This window comes from Schistocerca nitens, chromosome 9 (genome assembly GCF_023898315.1).
Source record: "Schistocerca nitens isolate TAMUIC-IGC-003100 chromosome 9, iqSchNite1.1, whole genome shotgun sequence".
NCBI classification, from domain to species: domain Eukaryota; kingdom Metazoa; phylum Arthropoda; class Insecta; order Orthoptera; family Acrididae; genus Schistocerca; species Schistocerca nitens.
In genome coordinates this window covers 225,531,520-225,558,292 of record NC_064622.1, presented here as the reverse complement: position 1 = coordinate 225,558,292, position 26,773 = coordinate 225,531,520, and the positions used below count along the sequence as shown (strand labels likewise).

General features: G+C 37.6%; 1 protein-coding gene across 1 annotated transcript; it reads left to right on the top strand.

The window, feature by feature from the left end:
- Positions 1 to 3,234: 3,234 nt before the first annotated feature.
- Positions 3,235 to 21,811, top strand: LOC126204140 (uncharacterized). Its single transcript, XM_049938550.1, has 2 exons — positions 3,235 to 3,354; positions 21,514 to 21,811. The coding sequence occupies exons 1-2, from the start codon at positions 3,296 to 3,298 to the stop codon at positions 21,809 to 21,811; spliced, it is 357 nt and encodes a 118-aa protein (XP_049794507.1). The 5' UTR covers positions 3,235 to 3,295.
- Positions 21,812 to 26,773: the final 4,962 nt, after the last annotated feature.

The window sequence follows — 26,773 nt, the reverse complement described above, 5'->3', positions numbered from 1 at the left end:
GTGTGATAGGACCGATGTTGTTCTCTAACAAATAAATGCTTCGGTGGACAGGGTGGACAGCAATCTGCGGTTGTTTGCTGATGACACTGTGGTGTAGGCCTACGGCAAGGTGTCTAAGTTGAGTGACTGTAGGAGGATAAAGGAGGACTTAGACAAAATTCACAGTTTGTGTGAACAGCAGCTAGCCATAAATGTGGAAAATAAATTAATGCGGATGAGTAAGAAGATCAAACCTGTAATGTTTAGATGCAGTATTATTAGTGTCCTGCTTGACACAGTCAAGTCATTAGAGTATCTGGACATAATGTTGCAAAACAATATGAGGTGGAATAAGCACATGATAACTGTGGTAGGGAAGGCGAATGGTCGACTTCAGTTTACTGGGAGAATTTTAGGAAAGAGTGGTTCACCTATAAAGGAGACTGCATATAGGACAGTGGTGGGACCTATTCTTGAGTATTGCTCAAGTTTTTGGGATCCATACCAGTTCGGATTGAAGGAAGACATGAAAGCAATTCAGAGTGAAACTGACTGCTGAACTATTCTATTGCCCCAATATACATTGCGAGTAAGGGCCATGAAGATAAGATTAGAGAAATTAGGGCTCATACAGAGGGATAAAGACAGTCTTTTTTCCCTCGCAGTATTTGTGAGTGAAACAGGAGGGGAAATGAGAAGTAGTGGTACCGGTTACCCTCTGCCACACAGCGTATGGTGGCTTCTGTGTAGATGTAGATGTAGATGTGGATTCTATACTGAATTTGTGGCTGAGTTAGCCCCTTTTCTGACTATAATGTATTGCAGATCCCTTGAATAAAAAAACATGCTCAGTTCTTAGAAAACAGCATCGGTCACGCCCGTATACAAGAAGCATTGTAGAAGTCATCCTCTAAACCACCATCCAGTATCCTTGACATAGATTTGTTGTGTGATCTTAGAACAAATTCTGAGCTCAAACACAGTGAGATATCTCCAACAAAATGATTTTCTCCACGCAATCCAGCACTGAATCGAAAAACATCGACTATGTGAAAACCAACTAGCATTTTTCCCACATGACTGCTGAAAACAATCAGATAGATGCAGTATTTCTTTATTTCTAAAAGTATTTGACTCAGGACCACAACTACGCTTATTGTCAAAAGTATAATCTTAAGGGTATCAAGTGCAGTTTGTGACTGGGATGAGGACTTTTAGGTAGGAAGGACACAGCATGTTATTGTGGATGGAGAGTCATCGTCAGATGTAGAAGTAACTTCTGGTGTGCCCCAGGGAAGTGTGTTGGGACCCTTTCTGTTAATGTTGTATATTAATGACCTTGTAGACAATATACAAAGTAACCTCAGACTTTTTGCAGATGATGCAGTTATCAGTAATGAGGTGCTGGGTATGCGTAGTAAGATGGCGGCGCGTGTAGACGTACTGATAAACCGATCCGCGGAAAATTAAGAGTTTTTAAATCCTGTGTGTGTAAAATGCAGTAACAAGGTGAAATATGGTGTTAAATTATGTTCGTGGTCACAGAAATGGATCCTTCGTCAATGTTTAAATGTCTTAGAGGAAAAAAACATGACCTGTGACTGTGGAAATGTGCACTGTAACTATCGTCATATCGTGTGTTTACAAACGGAATGCGAAGAAGAATGCACGACTTCTTCATTAAAATATGATCTTATGTTAGCTAAACTATATGTAGAGAAGCTTGAATCAGTGATAGATAGTGTACAGAAGCTGGAAGAAGTGATAGACCATTCAAAGGGTAGTGAAACGGTTGTAAACGAACAAAACGGTAACTTTATTAGGCCTAAAAAGTTTTGTCGTGTTTATCGTAACGAAAACAACTTTCGTCTCCCACAAGCAAATAAGTTTAAATTTTTAACGTGTGATGAATACGAAATATGTGAAAAGAGCCAAAGAAAGGAAGTACTTTCATCAAATGCAGCGACCACAAATCATTTCAGTAGGCCTACGAAGTCCTGCAATAACAAGAAAGGAAATACCAGAAAATACATGGAACAGACTTATCGTGCAAACAAGATATCTACCAATACAGGTAAGAAGAAAAAAGAAGATATTTTCATACTTTCAGACAGTCATGGAAAGGGCTTAGCCGACATTTTGTGTAACATGCAAACTATATTCAAGGTTAGTGGAATAACGAAACCGGGTGCCCCTTTGCGCGAAGTTTTAAAAGACTGTGAACATTCTTTGAAGCTGGGAAGCAACTGTCTAATAATAGGAGGTGCTAATGATGTTTATAGGAACGAGGGCAAACTCGCCACAAGAGCTCTAAGAAGTACATTACAGAAAATTACAGATGTTAACTTCTTCATTGCCAGTATCCCACAAAGACATGATCTTATAGAAGAATCCTGTGTCAACAAAGAAATCACAGTTACTAATAGGAAATTTGAGAAAATCTGCCGAAGCCTCCCAAATGCCACATATGTGGACGTACCATCCGCAGAGAGAAGTCATTTTACAAGGCATGGGCTTCACAGAAATAAACTCGGAAAATCATTCATTAGTCGAGAAATCCTTAATGCAGTGAAGGCAGTTAAGGACAAGAATAGCACGACCATACCACTTCCACCACCAAACACAGCAACTGAAAATTTCCAACAAGAAAATAAAACTGAATCACTGACAACAAGTCCAGCACTAGAATCTCCACTTTCTTCAAAAACAGCTGAGATAAATGATTCAACTAGGACAGAAGTTACCAAAGCAGCTTCAGCAGAAGCAACTACATACTACGCAACTGCATCATTAACAAGAGAAAAAACGCCTGATGTGCCAACAGCCAATGACCTTTCATCAGTATTGGCCGCTCCTCAGTCTTCAACAGTGAAAGACTTTTCACCAGCTTCACCATCATCAGCAGTAACAGAAGCAAACAGAAGAAGCACAAGAACCAGGAAACTTTCAACTCTGCAGGATTTTTGGTACCCGGCCTCAGTTACAAGACTAACATAAGGCAGATACCTTCAGATACACCAACTTCCAAGTCAAACCGGCAACAGACTCACCTCCACTGTCATCAACAGAAGAATAACCATGCCACCAGCTCATCTAAAGGATTTTTTAGCATCAGGTCTAAAGGGAAAGGCGCCACCAAGATAAGTGAAAACAAATGCCTAACAGTGTTTCACCAAAACATTCAAGCCATAAAGAACAAAGCACAACAGCTAGAAGTAGAATTGGAAAAATTTGATAGCCAAATTTTGTGTATCACTGAACACTAGTGCAAAGGGAAGCAAATTGAACACATTGCATTAGCCTCATTTGACCTTGCATGTTACTACAGCAGAATCTCAATGAATGGTGGAGGTTCATGTATCTATGTAAAAAAAGGTATGTCATTTAAAGTAAGATATGATCTTTTAGATCTAGGTGAGGACAAACATTTCGAACTTTCCGCTGTTGAAATAATAGGACCTGGCATAGCAAAAAAATTATTCATATTTTGTGTGTACTGCTCTCCCAGTGGAGACATTGATATATTCTTCTCAAAACTGAATCAAAGCTTAGACAAGGTTTCTGGACCAAAAGCAAATGTAATTATCTGTGGTGACTTAAACATTAATATGATGAAGCCTGATAAGGCTAGCAACATATATGTGAATATTCTAAGCTGTTATGGAATATCCTCCCTTGTTAATTGTCCAACTAGAATAAAGAAAGAATCCTCCTCATCTATAGATCATGTAGCTACAGATATTGATAGTAAATAATGTCATATTGTTGTCCAAAACCTGGGCCTAGCAGACCACCTCTGCCAGATCTTAAAAACTAACGTTCATTTAGAAACTCCTCCTAAACTTTGTACATACAAAAGAATGTTTTCCAAATCAGCCCTGCATCAGTTTAAATCCCAGCTAGAATATGAAGATTGGAGGGAAGTCTATGCAGAAACCAACGCAAATCAGAAATTTATCAAGTTCATGTCAATTTTTAAACTCAGATTTGAAGAGATGTTTCCCAAAACTCTTTATCAAATTAAAACTACAAAGAGAAATCAGTGGGTGACTACAGGTATCAAAAAATCCTCAGAAACTCTTAGATATCTCAACTCCATAAAAAATAATCAATCTAACCCAGAAGTTCTGCAATCCTACAAAAAGTACAGGAAAATTTACAGAAAGGTGTTGCTAGCCGCAAAAAAACTTTCAAACAACAAAATATTACTTGAAGCTGAAAACAAGAGCAAAGCAGCCTGGAACATCGTCAAACAGGAAACATCTAACTCTGCTAAAAAGGACCTCAATTCACATATTAAAAACAAAGATGTACCAGTAGGTAACCCTAAAAAATTAGCTGATTTTGTAAACTCATATTTCAGTAGTATTGCAAAAAAATTACAGCAGAAATTTCCAGATATGTATGATTTACCTACTCAGAACCAGCCAACAAACTCAATGGTGCTCTTGCCAACTACAGAAAGGGAAGTGGCACTATTAGTACACCAACTAAAAAATAAAACTTCAGTAGGACTTGATGAAATCCCAGTCTGCGTAATTAAAGATTGTATAGACTCCATAAAGGGCCCATTAACAGACATAATTAATGAATCTTTCGAATCTGGATACTTTCCGGAGTAACTAAAACAAGCAAAAGATGTGGAAAATGTAGAGAACTACAGGCCGATCTCTATACTGTCTATCATTTCTAAAATAATAGAAATACTAGTCAAAAAGAGACTGCTAAATTACCTGAATAAATATAATCTTCTTTCCAATGACCAATTTGGTTTTAGGCCCAGAAAAGGCACACAATATGCTATAGCACAGTTCACTAAAGTAATTTTAGAAGCACTGGACAAAGGTGAAAATGTAAATGGTATCTTTTTAGACTTGTCCAAGGCCTTTGATACAGTTGACCACAAAATCTTACTTCATAAATTAGGGCAAATAGGAATAAGAGGTGTGACAAAGAAGTGGTTCAAATCATACTTGGAAAACAGAGTTCAACGAGTTGAGATATCACAATTTTCAAACAATTCCCTTATAAAACATCTGTCTGACGCAGAAAATGTGAATATAGGCGTCCCACAGGGAAGTGTATTCGGCCCAATATTGTTTCTTATATACATTAACGACTTCCCACAAAGTATCAGACATGGCGAAAAAATACTTTTTGCTGATGACAGCAACATAGTAATAACAGGTGAAAATCCAACACAACTGTCAGAAAGAGCAAACGAGGCTCTCAATGATTTATTTATTTATTTATTTATTGTATTTTTTTTGCATGGAGACACCAACTGGTGTCTTTTGCAAACGTCATAGCATTTTTTTTACAAGTTTAGTACAATATATACATATATATATACACAATAACTTATTTTAGTTTAATATTAATATTCACTTAAAGAGTATAAACATTTGTCAATCAAGAAATGTTTCAGTTTCACTTTGAATAAGTTCCCTTCGTGGCACCTTATAGAGCTCGGTAATCTGTTGTACCATATTTGACCACTAATGCATGGACTATGGTCTGTTGTTTTTAATTTTGTTCTTTGTCTGTAGTAGCAGTCTTTATTTCTTGTATTATAGGCATGCATATCAGAGCACTTTGTTTCTTTGTTTTGATGTGTCACAAAAAATATAATTAATTTGTAAAGATACAGTGAGTAGACTGTTAGGTATTTATGATGGACAAAGATTTCCCTGCATGAATCTCTATACCCTAATCCATGGATAATTCTGATTGCTCTTTTCTGTAGGGTTAATATTCTGTTCATATGTATGTCGGCAGCACAACCCCATATCTCTATCCCGTAATTAATCTGTGGAAAAATGGTTCCATAATAAATTGTTTTTAATGTCTGATGTGGAACTACCTTTGATAACTGGCTGATTAGATGTAATGAACTGCTGATTTTATTGCATAAAAATTTGATATGGTTTACCCATCTTAGATTTTCATCTAGGTGAATACCTAGAAATCTGCAGCCTTCTGTGTCCACTACTTCAATTCCACCTATGTTACTGATAGAGGTTTGGTGTGAGTTTGTAAGTTTAAATGGCAATAACTGAGATTTACTGATATTAACTTTCAAACCTTGATCTTGGAAATAAGTAGTTATTTGCTGTAGTCCCTCAGTGGCTACCAACGTTAACTCATCATTTTGCTTACCAAGAAATAACAGTGAGGTATCGTCTGCATAGGTTACCAATTGGGAGTTGAATGGTTGCTCTATATCATTTATGTACACTAGGAAAAGGAAAGGGCCCAAAATTGAGCCCTGGGGTACACCTTGTGTGACTGTCTCATATTTGGACTGAAAATTAATGATCTGATTATTGATTTTGTAAGTCAGCATTGTACACTGCATGCGGTTAAATAAATATGTAGCCAGCAATTGCATGGATGCGGCATTTACATTGTATGACTCAAGTTTACTTAAAAGTAACTCGTGGTTTACCGAGTCAAAGGCTTTAGTAAGGTCTAGAAATATGCCAGCTGTTTGCATTCCTTGATCAAGGGCACCATACGTTTTGTGAAGAAATTCCGTAATTGCTGTCATAGTACTATGATCTTTTCGGAATCCGTGTTGTGTCTCTGTTAGGAACTTATTTTTCAAGAAATAGTCACTAAGTTGTGTCAGCAGCACAACTTCAAATACTTTGCTGAAGACAGGTATTAATGATATGGGCCTGAAATTTGAAACCTCTTCCTTGGATCCTTTTTTATGCACTGGTTTAACTCTGCTCCATTTCAATACATTTGGAAATGTATGTTCTCTGATACTGCAGTTTACCAGGTGGGTGATTATTTTAACTAATTCCTTATTACACTTTTTAATCACGATACTACTCAAACCATCCCATCCAGTTGAGAACTTATTCTTTAGGTTATTTATTATCCTGCCTATTTCTTTTTCACTTACTTGTTTGAATTCAAAAGGCGGCTCTTCAAATGGGCAGAGCTTTACCTCACTACTCACAACTGTGTTATTAATTGGACTAACAGCTGCAGATATAAAGTATTTATTGAAAACATTGCAGACTTTATTAGGATCTTTAATTGTGTTTCCTTCATGTCTTATAATTAAAAATTCAGTTTCTGGCTTCGGTGTGGCTTTGCGAAATTGATTTACAATTCTCCATGAGGTCTTGGCTATATTGTCTGATTGAGCTATTTCACTGCTGTATATCTGTTTTCTTAGATTTGAAAGCTCTTTCTTAAAGATTTTCTTGGCTTCGTTGTACTTGGCCTTAAAAACCTGCAGGTTTGTTGACTTGTGTAACACATCCAAGTCCTGGATGTTTTGCCTGAGTTTTATCATATTTGCTGGAAGTATCAGTCTGTTGGTTTTTGCACTTTGGTTATGGGTGAACACTCTTTGTATTTTCTTAACAGGGCAGCATCTGTCAAAGTGTCTTAGCATAGTATCATAGAATTTGGCCCATTTGTTTTCAGATCCTTCAGTCCGGTAAACCAGATCCCAGTCCTCTATAGCTAATTTATTTCTTAAGGCAAGGATGTTACCCTCTTTTAGGATCCACAACTGGTCATTAAAAAAATAAAGTAACCCTAAATGTAAAGAAAACTAACTATATTAACTTCCAATTGAACAAAAAACACAATGCCACTAGAATAAAAGTTAATAATAATGAATTAGAATGTGTAACAAGTACCAAATTCTTAGGGATGAATGTAGACAGCCAACTGAAATGGACAAACCATGTCAACATTTTGGCAAAGAAATTATCCACAGCATGCTATGCTCTTAGAATCCTTGCACCGGTATGCAATAATACCTGTCTTAAAATAACATATTACGGATATCTACGCTCAGTCCTCAGCTATGGGATCATGTTTTGGGGAACAAGTGCCAGTAACATACAAACTGTGTTCAAAGTACAAAAAAGAGCCATAAGGATAATAACAAATAGCAACAACAGGGCCCACTGTCTAGAATTATTTAGAAAGCTAGGAATTCTAACTGTTTCTTGTGAGTATATCTTTCAGAACATAATGTTCATTAAGAAAAATCTCAACATGTACAACACAAACAGCCTAATACATGACCATGAAACAAGAGCTTGTCACCACCTCCATCTAGATAGAAAGAACAAGGCAAAGATGCAAAAAAGTATATTTTACAATGGGATAAAACTGTACAACAAATTACCACAAGAAATTAAAGAAATAAATGAGCCCCTCACTTTCAGACAAAAGCTTAAAACCTTTTTAGTAAGTAAAAGTTGTTATACTGTAAAAGAATATTTAACATAGATGTAGATTATTAGCAACATATGACATTATCACCAAAATATTATGTAATTATAAATATGCGTATGACTAGTTATAAAAACTACACAAAATATGAGAAACCTGTTTAATTGTAATTGTAAATGTGTGGTCATGTGTTGTAATCTGACCACATCCATACAATATTTATTGTTCCACGGATGAATAAATAAATAAATAAAAAAGCTGCATAAATATGTGGTCAGATCTTGATAGATTTGCAACTGCTTCAGTCATTTTTTCTGCACTCCATGTGTGAACAGAATGGGAAGAAACCCTAATAACTGGTACAATGTGATATACCCTCTGCCATACACTTCACAATGGTTTGCAGAGTATGGATTTAGGTGTAGACTATTCCAGCTTATAATATTGGGCATGCTGAAAAGTAATTCCTCTGAGTTTTTTATTTTGTTCTCAGTATCAGTTTAGGTATACATGTCACGCATATTACTCAGTTAACTTTCTTTTTTCATTGACACAAGTTGAAATTTTTTGCCTCTAGAGGGATCCGAATTGTAGCTTGTAACATGGCAGTGTGTATTGCAACTATGTCAGTACTTGAGAAACTGCATGCTCTAATTCCCCAGAAAAGCAGAAAAGATCACCTCAAAAAATTTCACTTTGATAATGATGAAGTGGTGTAAGCAGAGGTGAGACTGTTGCTCCTTCAACAAAGTCAAACATTCTATAGTGATGGCACCAACAAACTGGTCTCTCATTTGGAGAAATAGATTTGTCACCAGGGTGACCATATTGAGGTGCAAATCTCCAAGGTCATGCAATGTGTCAGTACATGAAATTAAAACATAAAAGTAATAACAGATAAAAATAAAATGTTTATGAACCCAAAAAAGTCAGTACATAAGTTTAAGTAAACACAATCAACAATACAACAAGAATAAGCTTATTTTTTCAAGGAACTCCTCAATAGAATAGAAGGAGTGACCCATTAGGAAACTCTTCAGTTTTGATTTGAAAGTGCGTGGATTACTGCTAAGATTTTTGAATTTGAAAGGTAGCTTACTGAAAATGGATGCAGCAGTATACTGCAACCCCTTTCTGTGCAAGAGTTAAGGAAGTCTGATGCAAATGCAGGTTTGATTTCTGCCGAGTATTAATTGAGTGAAAGCTGATTATTCTTGGGAATAAGTTAATATTGTTAACAAGAAATGACAGTAAGGAATATGTATATTGAGAGACCAATGACAAAATACCCAGACTTGTGTTTATGATGTTGATTTTATTTATAAAGCTTCAAGAGTTCTCATAAAATTGTGGAGGCATTACTTTTCAACACACCTCACATATGTCAGCCTGTAGATGAGTTTGGGGACCTATTTCATCAAAGAGACAGAAATTATAGAAGTTTATATATTATGACAGAATGTAAGTGATAAAATAATTGAAAACAAGACAGTTTGTCAGTTCTGTCTTTTTCTATCTCTGTTTATCTGGGAGAGTCGAATGAAAACCATAAATACATTTAAATATGTTATTTAGAGCCCACAAACTGCACTGTATCAGTTTTCAATGTAATATCCTCATGCCTAATGCAAGTTTCCCATCCTTTTTTTTTTTTTTTTTTTTTTTTGCTACTTCCGGGATCGAATCCGCCTTGTGGCTTTAAGGAGGGCTGATGAGCCAGCCAACCAAGCTGTTTCTCACATCAAAGTATTTATTTGCCTCATTTTCACACTATGAAGACATTTGGAAAATGTTCTCCCACTTGAACAAAAATTTACTCAAGACATGGGGAAGGGGAGGGGGGGGGGGTGGCATCTGGAAGAGCATCCATGTATAACCAGTGAATAAGAAGAAGGGACTGTGTTCACTCGCCCTGTGTATCCTCAAGAAGACGTCTTTTTGTCCCAAAAGAAGCTCAGGACAACTGTGTGTTGTTAACATGCTCAGGATGACATGATTCTTAAGTCACACTCTTCACTCTGGATGATGGTAGTGGACCGACATTTCTCCACCAGTGACAATTATTGCATAGAATGCACCGTACTTTATTGTTAAACCACAACATTTTACCATGAGTGAGAAGTGTGGGCTTTGTCATAGGCTTGTGAGTAGTGTGTTACAATGTAAGATTTGTTCCAGGTTGCAAACTGAAACAGAAAGAAGAAAGTTCTGCTGCTATGTAGTTCACATGGCAGAAAGTGTTGGGGAGTGAGTGCCAGGTCACCAGCATTGTGCAGTCTAGTGCAGAGTTGGCTCAGGTGACTGTCAACGCAGAGGAGTTATGAAGGAATTTTATAAAAGAGGATCAAATAGTGATTGTGGGTGAACAGGGAATAGTATTGATAGTGATGGGGAATATGATGTAGATGGTGACATGGCAAAGATAGCTACTCAAACTGGTGGCACTAATGTGCACTTCGTGCAACTGTTTCAGCATTGTGATCGGCCTCATCTTAATGCTGCTGTTTGGCATTTTAATATGGGGCTGCAGAAAACACTTATGCTGGAGGGCATGGCTCACTTTGCAGTGGTGCCAGTTGAGTCTATCAGTGGATCGGATTTCACTATGTATGGTCTGCATCTAAATAGGTTTGGGAAGGGGAGGCTAGCAAAGCTTATAGGTGACAGTGTAGTGGATACTGGTGGGATCACTCAAGGAAAATTCGTGCAGTAGTTGGTGTTAGAACTGCACCTTTTCTAGACTGAAGTCAGCTGATTTTCTAGACTGAAGTCAGCTGATAGGTATCCCTGCTTAAAGGAAGTACCTCTAACAAAGGAATCACCTCCAGAGGAGGTCAGATATCCGAGTAGAAAAGGAATCAGCATATTTCATCAAAATATAAGAGGTATTATAGATAAAGTTACTGACCTGCTTACAGATGTTGGCTCTGACATTATTGGTATATCCGAGCAGTTCAGAGGCTACCTTTATCAGGATACAGATTAGCTGGCTGTTTTTCAAGGAGTTCTTTGCAGAGTGGGGCAGTGGCCATGTATGTAAAAAATAGTATTTCACATTCCGTAGACGTATCATGGTACTGCACTGTGCAGGTATTTGAATGTTGTGCAGGGACAGTTGAATTTACTGGCCATGTATGTAAAAAACAGTATTTCACATTCCGTAGACGTATCATGGTACTGCACTGTGCAGGTATTTGAATGTTGTGCAGGGACAGTTGAATTTACTGAAACTAAATTTCTAATTGTTGTTGTTTATAGGTCCTCTAACTCTGACTTCAGAGCATTTCTACTGAAGCTAGAGAGGTTTCTTGGTTCACTTTATAGGTAGTACCAAAAATTAGTTATATGTGGTGACTTCAATATCAATTTTGTATGTGACTGTGCAAGAAAAAGGATGTTGGTAGACTTACTAAATTCATATGATCTGATGCAGATTATGTTTTTTCCAGCCCGGGTGCAGAGGAACAGTAGCACAGCCGGAGACAATGTTTTTATTCATTCTTCATTATTAGATGTTAGTAAAAGAGTGAATGGCCTTTCTGGCCATGACACACAAATTTTAACACAAAATATTTTTTGTACTCAAACAAATGTTATATAATATTATAAACTATGTAGAAAAGCAAATCCAATGGCAATATTTTTTTTTTAAATCTTGTTAAGGAACAAGAGCAGCAGGATGTTTATAGTGCCATTAACATAGATGACAAATCTCATGCTCTTTGAAAGTCGCTTTCCATTAGCGCATTCTAAAAAGGGTGCTGGCAGTAAAAAGCAGCTTGCGTGGCTGACTAGTGAGATAAGGATATCATGTGGAACAAAGTGGGAATTATACCAATATGTTAGAAACAGTGACAATGGTAGCCCATTACAAGCAGTTTTGTAAGGTGCTTAAAAATATTAGGAAGGCAAAGAGTATGTAGTATTCAAAAAGAATAGCTAATTCACAGGAGAAAATTAAAACCATATGGCCGGTTGTGAAGGAAGTGTGTGGTCAACAGCACTAGGTTGACAACATAGTCAGTTTGTACTTAAACTTTTTCTGTAGGTGATAAGTCAGATAGCCTATATGTACAGCATTTAACAATAATTTTCTGAGCATTGCTGGTGAATCAAATAAAAACTTAGATTCTACAGGGAATCATATAACACCTTTGGAAAATGCCTTTCTGAAACTGGTGTCTGAAATACTCCTCTGTGGTACTGGCAAGTGGGAGATTGAGTTAATAATTAAGTCATTGAAGATGTGATAGAGTGCTTAGCAGAATATTAAAGTACTGTGCTGCACATGTTAGCCCTGTACTTATCTATATTTGTAATTTTTCCTTTAAGAATAGTCAGTTTCCTGAATGATTTAATTTCTCAGCAGTAAAGCTGCTTTATAAAAAGGAAGAAAGGTATAATGTAGACAATTTCAGACCAATTTCTATGCCACCAGTGTTTGCTAAAGTTATTGTAAAGGCTGTTTGTGTAAGTAAAATTGATCATTCTGTTTCACATAATTTACTATCAAATGTACAGTTTGGCTTTATTCTGTTTCCTCTGTGAGGTACTGGGTAAATTAAACAAAAGGTTTTGAATTCTAGGTATCTCCTTTGATTTAACTAAGGCAGTTGATTGTGTTGATCACAAAATATTGCTTGAGAAGTGGACCATTATGGAATATGGAGAATAGCTCACAATTTGTTCGCCTCCTACTTTAACAACAGACAGCAAAAGGTCATTGTCCACAGTATTGAGAATGGTTGTGATTTGGGGTATGAGTGGGGCACAGTTAAATGGGGGATGCCCCAGGGATAAGTGCTGGGACACTCCTGTTCCTTATTTATATAAATGATATGCCCTCTAGCATTACAGGTAGTTCTAAAATATTTCTGTTTGCTGATGACACTAACTTTGTAGTACAGGATGTTGTGTGCAACATTAGCTCTGTTCAAACATGTACAAACAGAACACAGCATGTTGTTCTCAATGGAGAGACGTCTACAGACGTTAATGTATCCTCTGGCGTGCCACAGGGGAGTGTTACGGGACCATTGCTTTTCACAATATATATAAATGACCTAGTAAATAGTGTTGGAAGTTCCATGCGGCTTTTCACAGATGATGCTGTAGTATACAGAGAAGTTGCAGCATTAGAAAATTGCAGTGAAATGCAGGAAGATCTGCAGTGGATAGGCACTTGGTGCAGGGAGTGGCAACTGACCCTTAACATAGACAAACGTAATGTATTGTGAATACATAGAAAGAAGGATCCTTTATTGTATGATTATATCATAGCAAACACTGGTACTAGTTACTTCTGTAAAATATCTGGGAGTATGCATACAGAACGATTTGAAGTGGCATGATCATATAAAATTAATTGTTGGTAAGGTGGGTGCCAGGTTGAGATTCATTGGGAGAGTCCTTAGAAAATGTAGTTCATCAACAAAGGAGATGTCTTACAAAACACTCGTTCGACCTATACTTGAGTATTGCTCATCAGTGTGGGATCAGCCGGTCAAAGTGGCCGAACGGTTCTAGGCACTACAGTCTGGAACCGCGCGACCGCTACGGTTGCAGGTTCGAATCCTGCCTCAGGCATGGACGTGTGTGATGTCCTTAGGTTAGTTAGGTTTAAGTAGTTCTAAGTTCTAGGGGACTGATGACCTCAGAAGTTAAGTCCCATAGTTCTCAGAGCCATTTGAACCAAGTGTGGGATCTGTATCAGGTCGGGTTGACAGAGGAGATAGAGAAGATCCAAAGAAGAGTGGTGCGTTTTGTCACAGGGTTATTTGGTAAGCATCATAGCATTACGGAGATGTTTAGCCAACTCAAGTGGCAGACTCTGCAAGAGAGGTGCTCTGCATTGCGGTGTAGCTTGCTGTCCAGGTTTTGAGAGGGTGCATTTCTGGATGAGGTATCAAATATATTGCTTCCCCCTACTTATACCTCCCAAGGAGATCACGATAGATTCGAGGCACATGGAGGCTTTCTGGCAGTCGTTCTTCCCACGAACCATACGTGACTGGAACAGGAAAGGGAGGTAATGACAGTGGCACATAAAGTGCCCTCCACCATGCACTGATGGGTGGCTTGCGGAGTATAAATGTAGATGTAGATACGTTCATGGCTTGTAGAAAATAAAGTAATGCTAAATCACAGTAAGACTCAGTGTTTACATCTTCTAACATACAATTCAACAAAACCCAATATTTTAATTTCACAGAAAGGGCATATGATTAGTGAAACTGGACAGTTCAAATTTCTAGGTATTCAGATAGATAATAAACTGTCATGGAAAGCCCACATTCAGGATCTTGTTCAAAGACTTAATGCTGCCATTTTTACTATTCAAGTAGTATCTGAAGTAAATGATGGTTTGACATGAAAATTTGTCTACTTTGTTTATTTTCATTTGCTTATGTCATATGGTATTACATTTTGGGGTAACTCTCTCCGTTCCCATAGGATATTTTTGGTTCAGAAATGGGCAGTTTGGGCAATAAGTGGTGTAAGTTTGTGAACCTCCTGTTGGGCCCAGTTCACTGGTCTGGGTATCCTGAAACTGGCTTCTCAATTCCTTTCTTGTTAATTATATCAGCTTATTCCCAAGAATTGGCAGCTTTCACTCAGCTAATACTAGGAAGAAATCCAATCTGCATTTGAACGGCACTTCCTTGACTCTTGTGCAGAATGGGGTCACAGTATACTGCTGCATCCATTTTCAATAAGCTACCACAAGAATTCAAAAATCTTAGCAGTAATCCAAGCACTTTCAAATCGGAACTGAAGAGTTTCCTCAAGGGTCACTCCTTCTATTCTGTCGAGGAGTTCCTTGAGAAATTAAGCTGATTCCTACATTATATTGTTGATTGCATTTACATAAACTTATGGCTTGTCCTTTTTGGGTTCAGAAACATTTTATTTCATCCGTTATTATTTTTATGTTGTAACTTCATGTACTGACATGTTCCATGACTTTGATGATTTGCTCCTCAGTTTGGTCCTACAGAACTAGACATGTAAAATAAATAAATAAAATACCATAGAAGTTGTTCACATGCACCAACACAATGCTGTTTCAGTTCAGGTGTTCGTTACTGGGGCACTCATCTTGGTGAAATTGGAACACATCACATGTAGTGAGGTCTGCTGAACAGTTACTAATACTTACAGTTGCTGCAATGTCATACAGTCTCAGTTGGCAGTATTCCATGACAAGTTCAATGCTTGTGGATTATTAGATAGTCAGAACTTGATATACCTGACCGAGACACAGACATCATACTGCTTGTAAATTTCTGATTCTATTTGTAGGGATAGTGCTGTGACACTTATGCATCACTGTAGTGGACCTTTATTCTGTCATGAATTCTGATCAATTGCACAGTGTTAATCAAATAATGGGATGCTGCCAGTCTGTCATCAGGTTGTTAGTGGGACAACCACCTTAACACTGCGACTGCCAGCATTTATCAGTCTGCACTAAACTCACTAACAAGGTCATATGGAACTAAAACTTTGGGTACAAGCCTTCAATATTTGTATAGGCTTCGTTCAGGTTGACTTAACAATCTGCTTTATACCCCAGCACACTGTTAAGGAATATGTTCACCAATTTTCAGCCTACTCCCATCATGTTTCACTTTGTTATTACACATTTACTGGTTTTATACATGGCGAAATTTAGAATGTTTGCACTGCTGTAGGTGTTTTGCTTTCTGCACCACCAGCTCCTTGAATATACAAAGAACAGTTTTAGACAATATTTATGTCTAAAGGAAGGCATTGTTTCCGTTAGGTTGAAAGTGCTGTCATCAATGAGTTTCTAGATTATTATGCAACTTATCTGTCTCATGTGAAATCTTCATGCTACATGTTTTTGATCATCATCTGTACCTTTAAAATGGTCATCAAAACAACTTGAAAGAATGAAGGCGTAAAGTCTGTAAATGAGTCCATTATCATATTAAGGCAATTTATTTGTAAATGTCCTTTTGATAAAATAAATTTTACATTTCACTAGTACTGGTTTCAGTTACTGACATCTTCAGATCTCTTACAAATGAAAATCAGTGGTGTAACCAACTAAGTTACACCACTCTTCTTTTTTTTAACAGCTCTGAAGATGGCCATAGCCAAAACTGGTAAATTGGTAATAAAGAAATGTGAAACTTAAATGAAGCCTGCAAGAAGTTTAAAGACATATTTGCTTTGTAGCCATCCATTCAAAATTGTTAGTGAGATTTTAAGAGAATTTTAATGAAAAATGAGAATAGAGAGAGAGGAAAATTATGTTTATAATCACATCAAGTTCAGGGTCATTGAAGGTGAAGTATATTTTTGAGGTGGACAAAGATGGAAAAGAAAGTCAGCTGTCTGTTGCTGAAGGAACCTTCTCAGCATTAGGGTTATATGGTTTAGGGAAAATGCAAGAACCTTGATTAAGATAGTTTGATGGGGATTCTAACCTTGCTGCTCCCAATTATGAAAGCATTGTTGCAAATACTGTGCCCACCCACATAATCAGGTAAATATAGCAAAACATGCTTTTGCATAGAAAGTGAACAATTTTGTCATCTCTGATGCAAGGGCTATAAGGACACAATAAAAAGGATTGAGGGATATATGGAAGCACACAGATTGTTTTACATTATTCCAATTGCAAAGGGTAAAGGAAAGGAAGTAATTTTTAACTGTGAAAAGTTCTTATGTGTCAGACCTTTTAAAGTGGCTTGTCGGGCATAACATACTTTGATCAAAATAATTGATGAGGAAGTGGGGAGCATAGGTTTGGTCATGGTGCACTGACATCTTATGAAAATGTAAGTGTCTGGAAAAACTTGAGCTGAAATTACTTAGTCTTTATTAATACAGGAAGAGGCCATAATGCACACATAAAAATGTCAACTTAACCTGCTAGTGGTAGGAACATTGCTCAAGTAGTTAGGATTCATGAATCATTGGTGTTGGAGCTAGTGATCACTTTAATTACTTGAAGAGTTTACATGTTTCAGTTATTTAATGTATCATGTCATTGGGGTGGTAAGCTATTGGTAGGATACAATCCGTTCAATCACTGTGAGAGGTAGCAGATGCTATTACAGCTTCTCATAGCTGGACTCCTTTCAAGCAAAAGGTGGTACTTGAAGGAGATTGTGGCAACATTGCTACAAGGAGCTGCAGTACAAAATGAGGGCCCTTCTTGGTTACACCCCATCACGATTGGTAGCAGAATGCAACTAAGCTACACTAAGCCTTCAGAAGAATATAGATCAAAGATGACTAACACTGTCTTTGTTAACCTCTGAATGCTTGGTGTAACTGCTTGTAGCAACTTGAATTCAAATCATCCCAATACGTTGGACAGAGGATCATTGCAGATATGGGGTCTGTGAGTGTAACTACAATTTGTTCTCTTTTGCATTTCTATGTATGCTGACAAGCAGTGTGTTTGTCTAGAGAGGGAGTCTGGAACATAAAATATCTACACATTTGTGCACAAAACTTCCAAATAGTGTGCCATTGGAACAATGATGTAAGTAGAAACAAACAATGACTGATGACAGCACAATTTCACCTGAAACGAGTATATGGAGATGAAGTCTTTTAACCTTCAGTTCTCTCCCACATTGATCCAAAGAGAATTTTCTGTTTAAGAACAACAAACCTCATCCCTATAGAGCTAAGTGGATATACAGCAAATTTCCAGTTATGGTACTGTCACCAGCATGCTCAAAGGGCTAGAAAACTGTTGAACACATCTGAGACTGGCTTGGTGGGCCCATTGCAGCCAGACTAATAACACTTCAGCCTGTAGCTTTTCCACTCTAGCAAAGGCAAAATGATCCTGAAGCACTAGGGAAAAATCTAACTAAAACTGCATCACAAAGGTTTTAGGTAGTAGATCATCATTCCCACTGACCACCCATCATATAAGGAGAGAGTCACTATGGTTGTTTTATTTATTTCTGTGCTGCCCTGCAGGTAAAGTCATGGTCTTCCCATGTATTCACCCACACAGACAAGAATTATGCAAGGGTTCCATAGTGGAAAATGAAAAAAATAACTCTATTTGATACAAGTTATTCAAAATGATGTACTGTGGATGAAGCAGGAACTGTGTACTGAGATTTGGAACAATGAACTGAGAAAAACACATGTTCAACTTGTTGAAAGGGTGACTGTTGTTTCAAGTATCATACTGGATTAGTACTCATAGGACACATCAAAGCACTGATGCACACTTTGGGAGAATGAACTGAATTTAAGCAAACTCAAGTGGTAATCCTGCAGAGGATTGTATGGATCTTTTGTACTTTTATTCAGCACCTTGGAAGTGAGGTGCCAGCAGTGTAATAATATTGTAAATGACAGTACGAGGGCTATCCACAAAGTACATTACGTTTTCGTTTGTGTCCATTAGGGGCGGGGCTAGCGTGGGCATCTTGGTGTCATGGCATTCCGCCGCTCAGTCGGCATCCTGCCGTGCTAGTGAGAGGTTCGTGCTGTACTCCGTTGAGTTACTGTGACAGTTTGAAATGTCAGTGTTAATTGAAAATGCTGCAAAGTGTGAAGTGCATGCTGTAATAAGGTTTCTGACTGCAAAAAACTATACACCTATTGAAATCTATTGGCAGCTTTGTGAAGCGTATGCGGACAACATAATCACTGAAGGTGGAGTGCGTAAATGGGTCATAAAATTTAAAAATGGCCGAACTAATGTTCACGATGAAGAGCGAAGTGGAAGACCCAGCATAGTGACTGCCGAACTTGTCGAAAAAGTCGATGCCGCAGTCCGTGAAAACTGTAATTTCACAATAACAGAACACTCTATGAGTTTTCCACAAATTTCACAAAGTTTGTTGCACGAAATCATTACCGAAAAGCTTGGTTACCACAAGTTTTGTGCAAGATGGAAACCAGAAATCTTGACAGAGATTCACAAAAATCAGAGAATGTCTGGTAGCGTTAATGTTTTTGGACGCTTACGAGAAAGATGGCGACTCATTATTCGATCGCATCGTTACTGGTGACGAAACATGGGTTAAGCATGTGAACTGCAAGACAAAATTGCAGTCAATGCAGTGGGGGCACACAAATTCTCCCCCAAAACCCAAGAAATGAATGCAGACAATGTCGGCAAGGACAGTAAAGGTGTGATTTTTGTGGATTTCCTGGAAAGAGGCACTACAATAAACTCTCAAAGGTATTGCCAAACTCTGCACAACCTCAGAAGAGCAATACAAAACAAGCACAGGGGAAAGTTGGGCTCAAAGATCTTGCTGATTCACGACAACGCCCAGGCCCACACGGCAAATGCCACTCGTGAAGTTCTCGAATCTTTTAAGTGGGAGTTGTACAGTCCCGACCTGGCACCGAGCGACTTCCACTTATTCCCAGCAATGAAGAAGTGGTTGGTTATGCAGCGTTTTGATGACGACGCACAGCTTCAGGAAGAGGTAACCACGTGGTTGAAGGTGCAGGCGGACGAATTTTACGACGATGGAATTTCCAAGCTCGTCCATCGCTACGATAAGTGCCTTAATTTAAATGGCAACTATGTAGAAAAGTAGTATTTAAGTGTGGCTTTCATCTGTATATAATAAAAAAATTTCCAATACTTTATTTATTTTTAATTCCAAAACGTAATGTACTTTGTGGATAGCCCTCGTAGCATACAGGTTGATGCTAGGGTCAGTGCATCAGATGCTCATACATTCCTTATCAAATCATAGACCTCAGCACAATGAAGCTTACGAGACAAAATCCTAGTCATCCATTTAAAATGAGCACACTAGTCACTTTGGAATACTGTAGGAGCATAGAAATAGTTCCAGGAGGTCATGTAACTCTTCCTACTGTTGTAAGTCATGGCAGTGTGCTGCAATGGAGGGAGACCACTGCTGTCATTAAAAATGGTTCAAATGGCTCTGAGCACTATGGGACTCAACTGCTGTGGTCATAAGTCCCCTAGAACTTAGAACTACTTAAACCTAACTAACCTAAGGACAGCACACAACACCCAGCCATCACGAGGCAGAGAAAATCCCTGACCCCGCCGGGAATCGAACCCGGGAACCCGAGCGTGGGAAGCGAGAACGCTACCGCACGACCACAAGATGCGGGCACTGCTGTCATTAATGAGCACATCTTGTGGCTGGGGCATCAGAAGACATTTTACTGGCCATCAGTGTGGTAGTCAAGTCCAGGATGGGCAATATGTGCAGCATCAGTTCATCTGTTTGTGGATTCACATCACACGGTAAACCTTGTTTCTGACATAATGCAAGTACTGGGCTTATTTCATATCCTATTGTACCATGAGTACGTCAATTTGGGAAATGCCGGCTGGAGTGGCTGAGCGGTTCTAGGCACTACAGTCTGGAGCCACGCGACCGCTACGGTCACAGGTTTGAATCCTGCCTTGGGCATGGATGTGTGTGTTGTCCTTAGATTAGTTAGGTTTAAGTAGTTCTAAGTTCTAGGGGACTGATGACCTCAGCAGTTAAGTCCCATAGTGCTCAGAGCCATTTGAACCATTTACGAATTTGGGAAAAGCTGATATCCTGAAAGTGAATTGCCATGACTAACAACTTGTTGTTTTCATTGGCTGCTGTTGACAGTTGTGTATTTTAACAGTGGAAGCAACAGCCCTACATGTTTACCTCTGCTCATTGGATGATACAGTACACAGATATTAGCAACAACACAAAACCAAACAGTTGGATGATCTAAGCATGAATAAAAGTTGCCTTAACTGATGAATTAAAGTACATGTTGGTATAAGGTGCAAGTAATCTAAAACCATGTGAGATAATGCCGTCTCACAGCCCACAGAGCATCTTAGAGGTAGCTGTTATTGAGTGAAGGGTTTAAAGTGAGAACACAATGGGGTTCCTGATATGACTGCCATCCCCTCCCATTGGTGAATGATTAACATACCTGCTATCTCATTCAAGTGTAGTCATTTGCTTACTTACAGCACTTTGCAAGTAACAGGTACCTGCAGCAGCATAATGAAACATCCTGTAACTTCAAAATTCTGTCCAAGAGGATGCTTCTGTGCTCCTCCCTCCCCTCCTGCCCTCCCACCAGTATCATCCTACTTCTTCCCTGTTGGACATGTCTGGGATGTCATCAAGTAAGATCATGGTGGTGATGCTAGTGGGTGGCAATAAAGGACGTTATATATATGCTAATAGGTAAAGTGTGTAATTAAACTAATCATAGCTGTATAACACCTATTTTTGTGCTCCATACTGTTTTGCCATTCAATGATTGATGTCTTTTTGCTGCAGATGAAACTGTCATGTGACTAAGATTGTAATGTTCTCACAGGGAGCTAACACCATCACTGGGGGAGTGCCTGCGCGTGTTGTGCCATGAGCTTTGTGCTGATGGGCTGGTGACTTCAGACATTCCTGATGCAGTTTGCAGCAGCATTGACAATGCCTCTCAACACTTTCCTGATCCAGCAGAGGTTGACCCATGGAGAAGATGTCACAACAGGCTGCTGTCCTGTGCTGCGCATTCTTACCATCACTCAGAGTCTGCAAGCAACCCACGCTACTACCACCTGGAATCGTGGGAGGAAAGCTACCATGGCAGTCAAGAATCCCTTGTACCCACTTCATAAGCCACCAAACAGTGGTTATTGGATATCATGAGATGATAACAACATTCACTTTTGGTTTCTGCGCAATTGATATATATTTTTTTAAGATGGCAGAATTATTCCAAAGTATTGCACTGTGAGACTTCCAATACCAAAAGTATAGCTAATAACCCCATTTCCCAATCACAAAAAAGCATAATGGAAGAGAAATGAAATTATTATTTCTGAGGCATTATGTGTTCACATTACACTGATTACATTCTGCGGCATGTGTCTGCAGCTTTTTCTCCATTCTCTAATTCAAGATATAGAGAGGGTTATGGAAATCCAATGCATCATAGAAGTTTGGTTCTTTTCAACTAAATACCAAGTGAGCTGATAGCAAACAAAGGGGTTCAAAAATTGGGAATTGATGGGGATAGATAACCAGTTCTGGCATATTCCCCACAACCAAAGGACAACTACTAAACACATTTGATGGAAATGGGTAATGGCAAGCATTTTAATTCTGACAACTTTCTGAAACAGCACTGTCAATATTTGTGTGTGTGTGTGTGTGTGTGTGTGTGTGTGTGTGTGTGTGTGTGTGTGTGTGTGTGTGTGTGTGTCTGTGTGTGCGCATGCATACGTGTGTGTCTGAGATGAAATTATGAATATACATGTAACTGGACTTTGAAGTATGCACCCATTTATCTTGAGATGTCACTGTACCATGGCTGTATCATCTTATTGTGGAAACTGATGCACAACTGTTGCTTTTGGGATTATTTTCCTGTGCATGTTGTGTCAGCTCATACATCTGGCTTCATCTCACATATGTCTCACTTGAAATGGAGAGCTTGTTGGCCGCACATGAATCATAATAAGGTTGCAGATGGTCATAAATATATATGTATTGTGCCTAACTAACACTGTCTTCTTGAAAGATTATATTAAGATAATATCTCAAAAGAGGTGCAAATGAGAAAACAGGATATCTGTAGCATACTACCATGTTACATATCTCATCCTCTACCTGTTCTCTTTTTCTTCTCCCTTCTCCCACACTGACCACTTGCCTGCTCTTCTACCAAGAGATGACAAGAAAATATTGATCACTCTCAACATTATGCAAAAGCTAAGGAAAATGTGTTGTTCTGCAAACTTGTGAGAATGCATTCTCTTTGACTCACTATGCTGTCACGTGATGGTCATTATTCATGATACAACTGAACTGAGACTCAACTCTAAAAATGCCATTCAAGATGTCAGAATCATACTCCACTTTTCCCAAGGTGTTTGTTAATGGTAGCCTACAATTGAAACTGTTTTCTACCTGTTTCCAGTAACAGTCCATAGTATAGGCATTTCAGTACCACTTCCAAACAAAATATGTAGAAATTATGGAGCTGCATGCAGCATGTCACAAACTACAACAAGCTTTTTTTTGGTAAGGACAAACCCTGTTACTGATCTTTCTAGGAGGAGTGATGGTGAACTCATGAAACTCTAGGCTACAATATCACATCACTGTTATTTTTTACTTGTGTTATTGTCTATGCTGGCCACAAATTGTTGCCATAACAATAGTGCTACATTCATCACAGCTGCAAATGATGGTGGATGTTATTAAGTAGTCACACAGACTAAGAACATCTGTTATATCAGGAGCAGGTTGTTTAACATGGTCATTCTGTCTCAGACTATGAACATTTATTTATTTATATATCTTTTTGTATACATATATCAAATGATGAGTTTTATGTACATAATATTGTTTTACAAAGTTTAAATATATTATCATATTTACAATTCACCAGTTTTGACAAGTTACAGACTACAGGAAGAACCTTGTTTCATGTATTGCAAAAATCTAGTTCTGTACAATTTGGAATTACAGTGTAGTATCAGGAGTACAGGTAACTTAGACTTATTACAGTTATACAGACATCTATTTAAGGAAATGATTTTAATTTTGTTTTACATCAGCTCACTAATGTTACCTTTAATTTTGTTGTTTGGCAGAAATAAGTGGGCTCATTTCTTGTGTTGTAGTTATATATTTCATAACATTTTGAAGCCTCAAAACAATGGTTTACAAAAAAGAGAATGCTTAAAATCTATACACAATGGTTGTTCTTGAAACATTCACCTTTACTTTTTATTGTTGAAACCAACAATGGTATCAGGGTGCATATGCTCTCTATGTTTGTAGGCTTACATAGTGTGCATGTCTGATTTCTTTCACAACTGTGGAAACAACTGGTCACTGGCTTGCCATTGACAAGTGATCACATGTAAATGGTAGTCATCAGATTTTATACTGTGGGTAAAATGACAGAAAAAATGGATGAACATTACTGCATCAATTTTTTTTGGAAGCCCAGCAATCCTCCTATTGAAACAATCTGCAAGATTCAAGTGTTTGGGGATGAAACAATGGATACCATACAGTGTCCAGTGATTCAGCATTGAAGAAAATTAAGCTTAATGAGAAGCTCAGACAGGCAGGTACTGGCAATGTTAAAATATCACAAGATTATCATAAGAGCACAGTGAAAAATAATGTTAATATCTTGCGTCAGAATGTCAGTGGATTAAAAAACAAAGTAGATGAGCTCCTTGTTTGTTTAGGAGATTTAGAAACTGAGGGTGGAATAGATTTTTTATTTATTTATTTATTTACTTAGCATCCTTATATCTCATGATTATAAAAAGGTATAGGATTTGTCATACATTGCCTTACATAGAAAATACGACATGGAAAGATTTACAATTATATATCCATAAATAAAATATTATTACATATAACATGAAACCATATGCATAATAGCATTCATAATATGCTAAATTAGAATAATAGATGAATACAATTTAGTTTTCAATGAGCATTTTGGGTCATTACAATGAAGGAAATAAGCTACTGTATATTGAATGCTGGTGATTTAAGTATTCCTTGACCCAAAAAAAACTCTTACTAATTAAAATTTTTTAAGTTATTTTTTGAATGTGTGGAATTTTGGTATACTTTTAATTTCATTTGGTAGTGCACTAAATAAGATGTTTGGCTGATAAAGAACACTTTTTTGATACATAGCTTTTGTGTGACTTTCTCTATGAAAGTCATCTCTATTTCTCATTTTGTAGTTATGAACTTGACTGTTTAACAAAGAATGTTCCTGGTGTGCCTTCATAAAACATATACTTCCATAAATATAGATACATGGTAGAGTCATGATTTGTAGTTCCTTGAAAACTTTTTCACATGATTCTCTGTATGTAATACCTCTGATTATCCTTATTGCCTTCTTTTGAAGCACAAATGAGTGTTTGGCCAAATATGATACCGTATCTTAGCGTACTATGTATGAATGCAGAGTATGAACATAACACTGCATCAACACTACAGGAAGTTTTTAGTATTCTAAGAACATAACAATACTGACTTAATTTTTTGTTTAACATTTCTGTGTGTTTCTCCAACATTAAATATTCATCTAGCCATAATCCTAAAAATTTATTGTGGGGGGTTTGCTCTATTTCACACTGTTCAAGTTTTACAGTTAGGTCAGATTTTACTTTGTTTGTTATATGTCTGAAGTTCATCCAAATTGTTTTTTTTGTCATTAACAATTAATTTGTTGTTTGTAAACCACATGTTTGCTTGTTCTGTGGCTACTGTGACTCTCTACAGTAAGTTAGTTTTATTCGTAGCTTTGAAAAATACACTGGTGCTGTCAGCAAACAATACTGCATCTACTGTTGATAAATGGTTTGGCAAATCATTTATAAATATTAAGAACAGCAATGGCCGCAGTACAGAGCCCTGCGGCAAGCCATACCTGACTCTTTGGTATGCTGATGAGTAGACTTTACGCACATGTTGTATCTCTACCTTCTGATACCTGTTAGAAAGATAGGATTTTAACCAATCATGTGCTACTCCATGAACCCCGTAGCAATATAGTTTCCTGAGCAGTAAATTATGGTCAGTGACATCGAAAGCCTTAGCTAGGTCCAGAAACAGGCCACAGTTTAATTAATTTTTGTCTACAGAATGTACTATGCCTGTCTGAACATTTTATACTCACAGATATGGAAAAGATAGATGTAGGTAGATATAAGCTTTCAGCACATGTAAGTAGAGACACTATGGAGAGAGGAGGAATTGCCATATATATTAAAATTTATCGTAGTGTAAAAACTTTAGAAACTAAAAATGTTTGTGTAGAGCAACATATAGAAGCATGTGCATGTGAGCTTAAACTAAATAATGATCCTTTTATAATTGTAGCTGTACATAGACCCCCAATGGGAAATTTTCATCTATTTTTGAAAAACTTGGATTCTTTGTTGTGCTATCTGTTAGAGAGAGAGAGAAGCAAATTATTGTTTGTGAGGATTTCAATGTAGATCTTCTGAAAGAGTCCAATAGAAAGCTTGAGCTTGAAGTATTACTTGGTTCTTTCAATTTGACATCAGTTATTGATTTTCCTGATTGGGTGATACAGGAAACCAGCATACTGATAGATAATGTTTTTATAGACCAAGATAAATTTAATAAAATAAAAACTCTTCCTGTTAAGTATGGTATGCCTGATAAAGATGTACAGCTAGTTACAGTATATGACATAGCTCCATACAGTAATGCAAAAGAGTCCTCCAAAACAGTGTGTTCAATTAATGATTTAACACTTGCAAATTTTAGGGGACGCATGCAACAATCATACTGGGATGAGGTGTACAGGAAGCCTGATGCAAATATAAAATTTAACTGATTTTTTGAAAGCTTTGTGAGTATATTTGAATGCAGTCCCTAAGAAAACAGTGAAACATAACTGTAAGAAACCATCCAAAAAGCCATGGCTTACTAATAGGATGAAAACATCTTGTAAACAGAGAAGGGAAATGTATCTTATAGCTAGAAGGAGTAATGATCCAGAAACAGTGAAACATAGAAAAACTACTGCTCTGTGTTATGAAAAGTTATTAAAAAGTCAAGAA

Excerpts from the sequence above, each read along its gene's own strand:
- LOC126204140 (XM_049938550.1), top strand. The coding sequence starts at position 3,296 with ATGTTACTACAGCAGAATCTCAATGAATGGTGGAGGTTCATGTATCTA. Across the intron at positions 3,355-21,513 it reads ATGTATCTATGTAAAAAAAG|GGAGCTAACACCATCACTGG; the intron begins GTATGTCATTTA and ends ATGTTCTCACAG.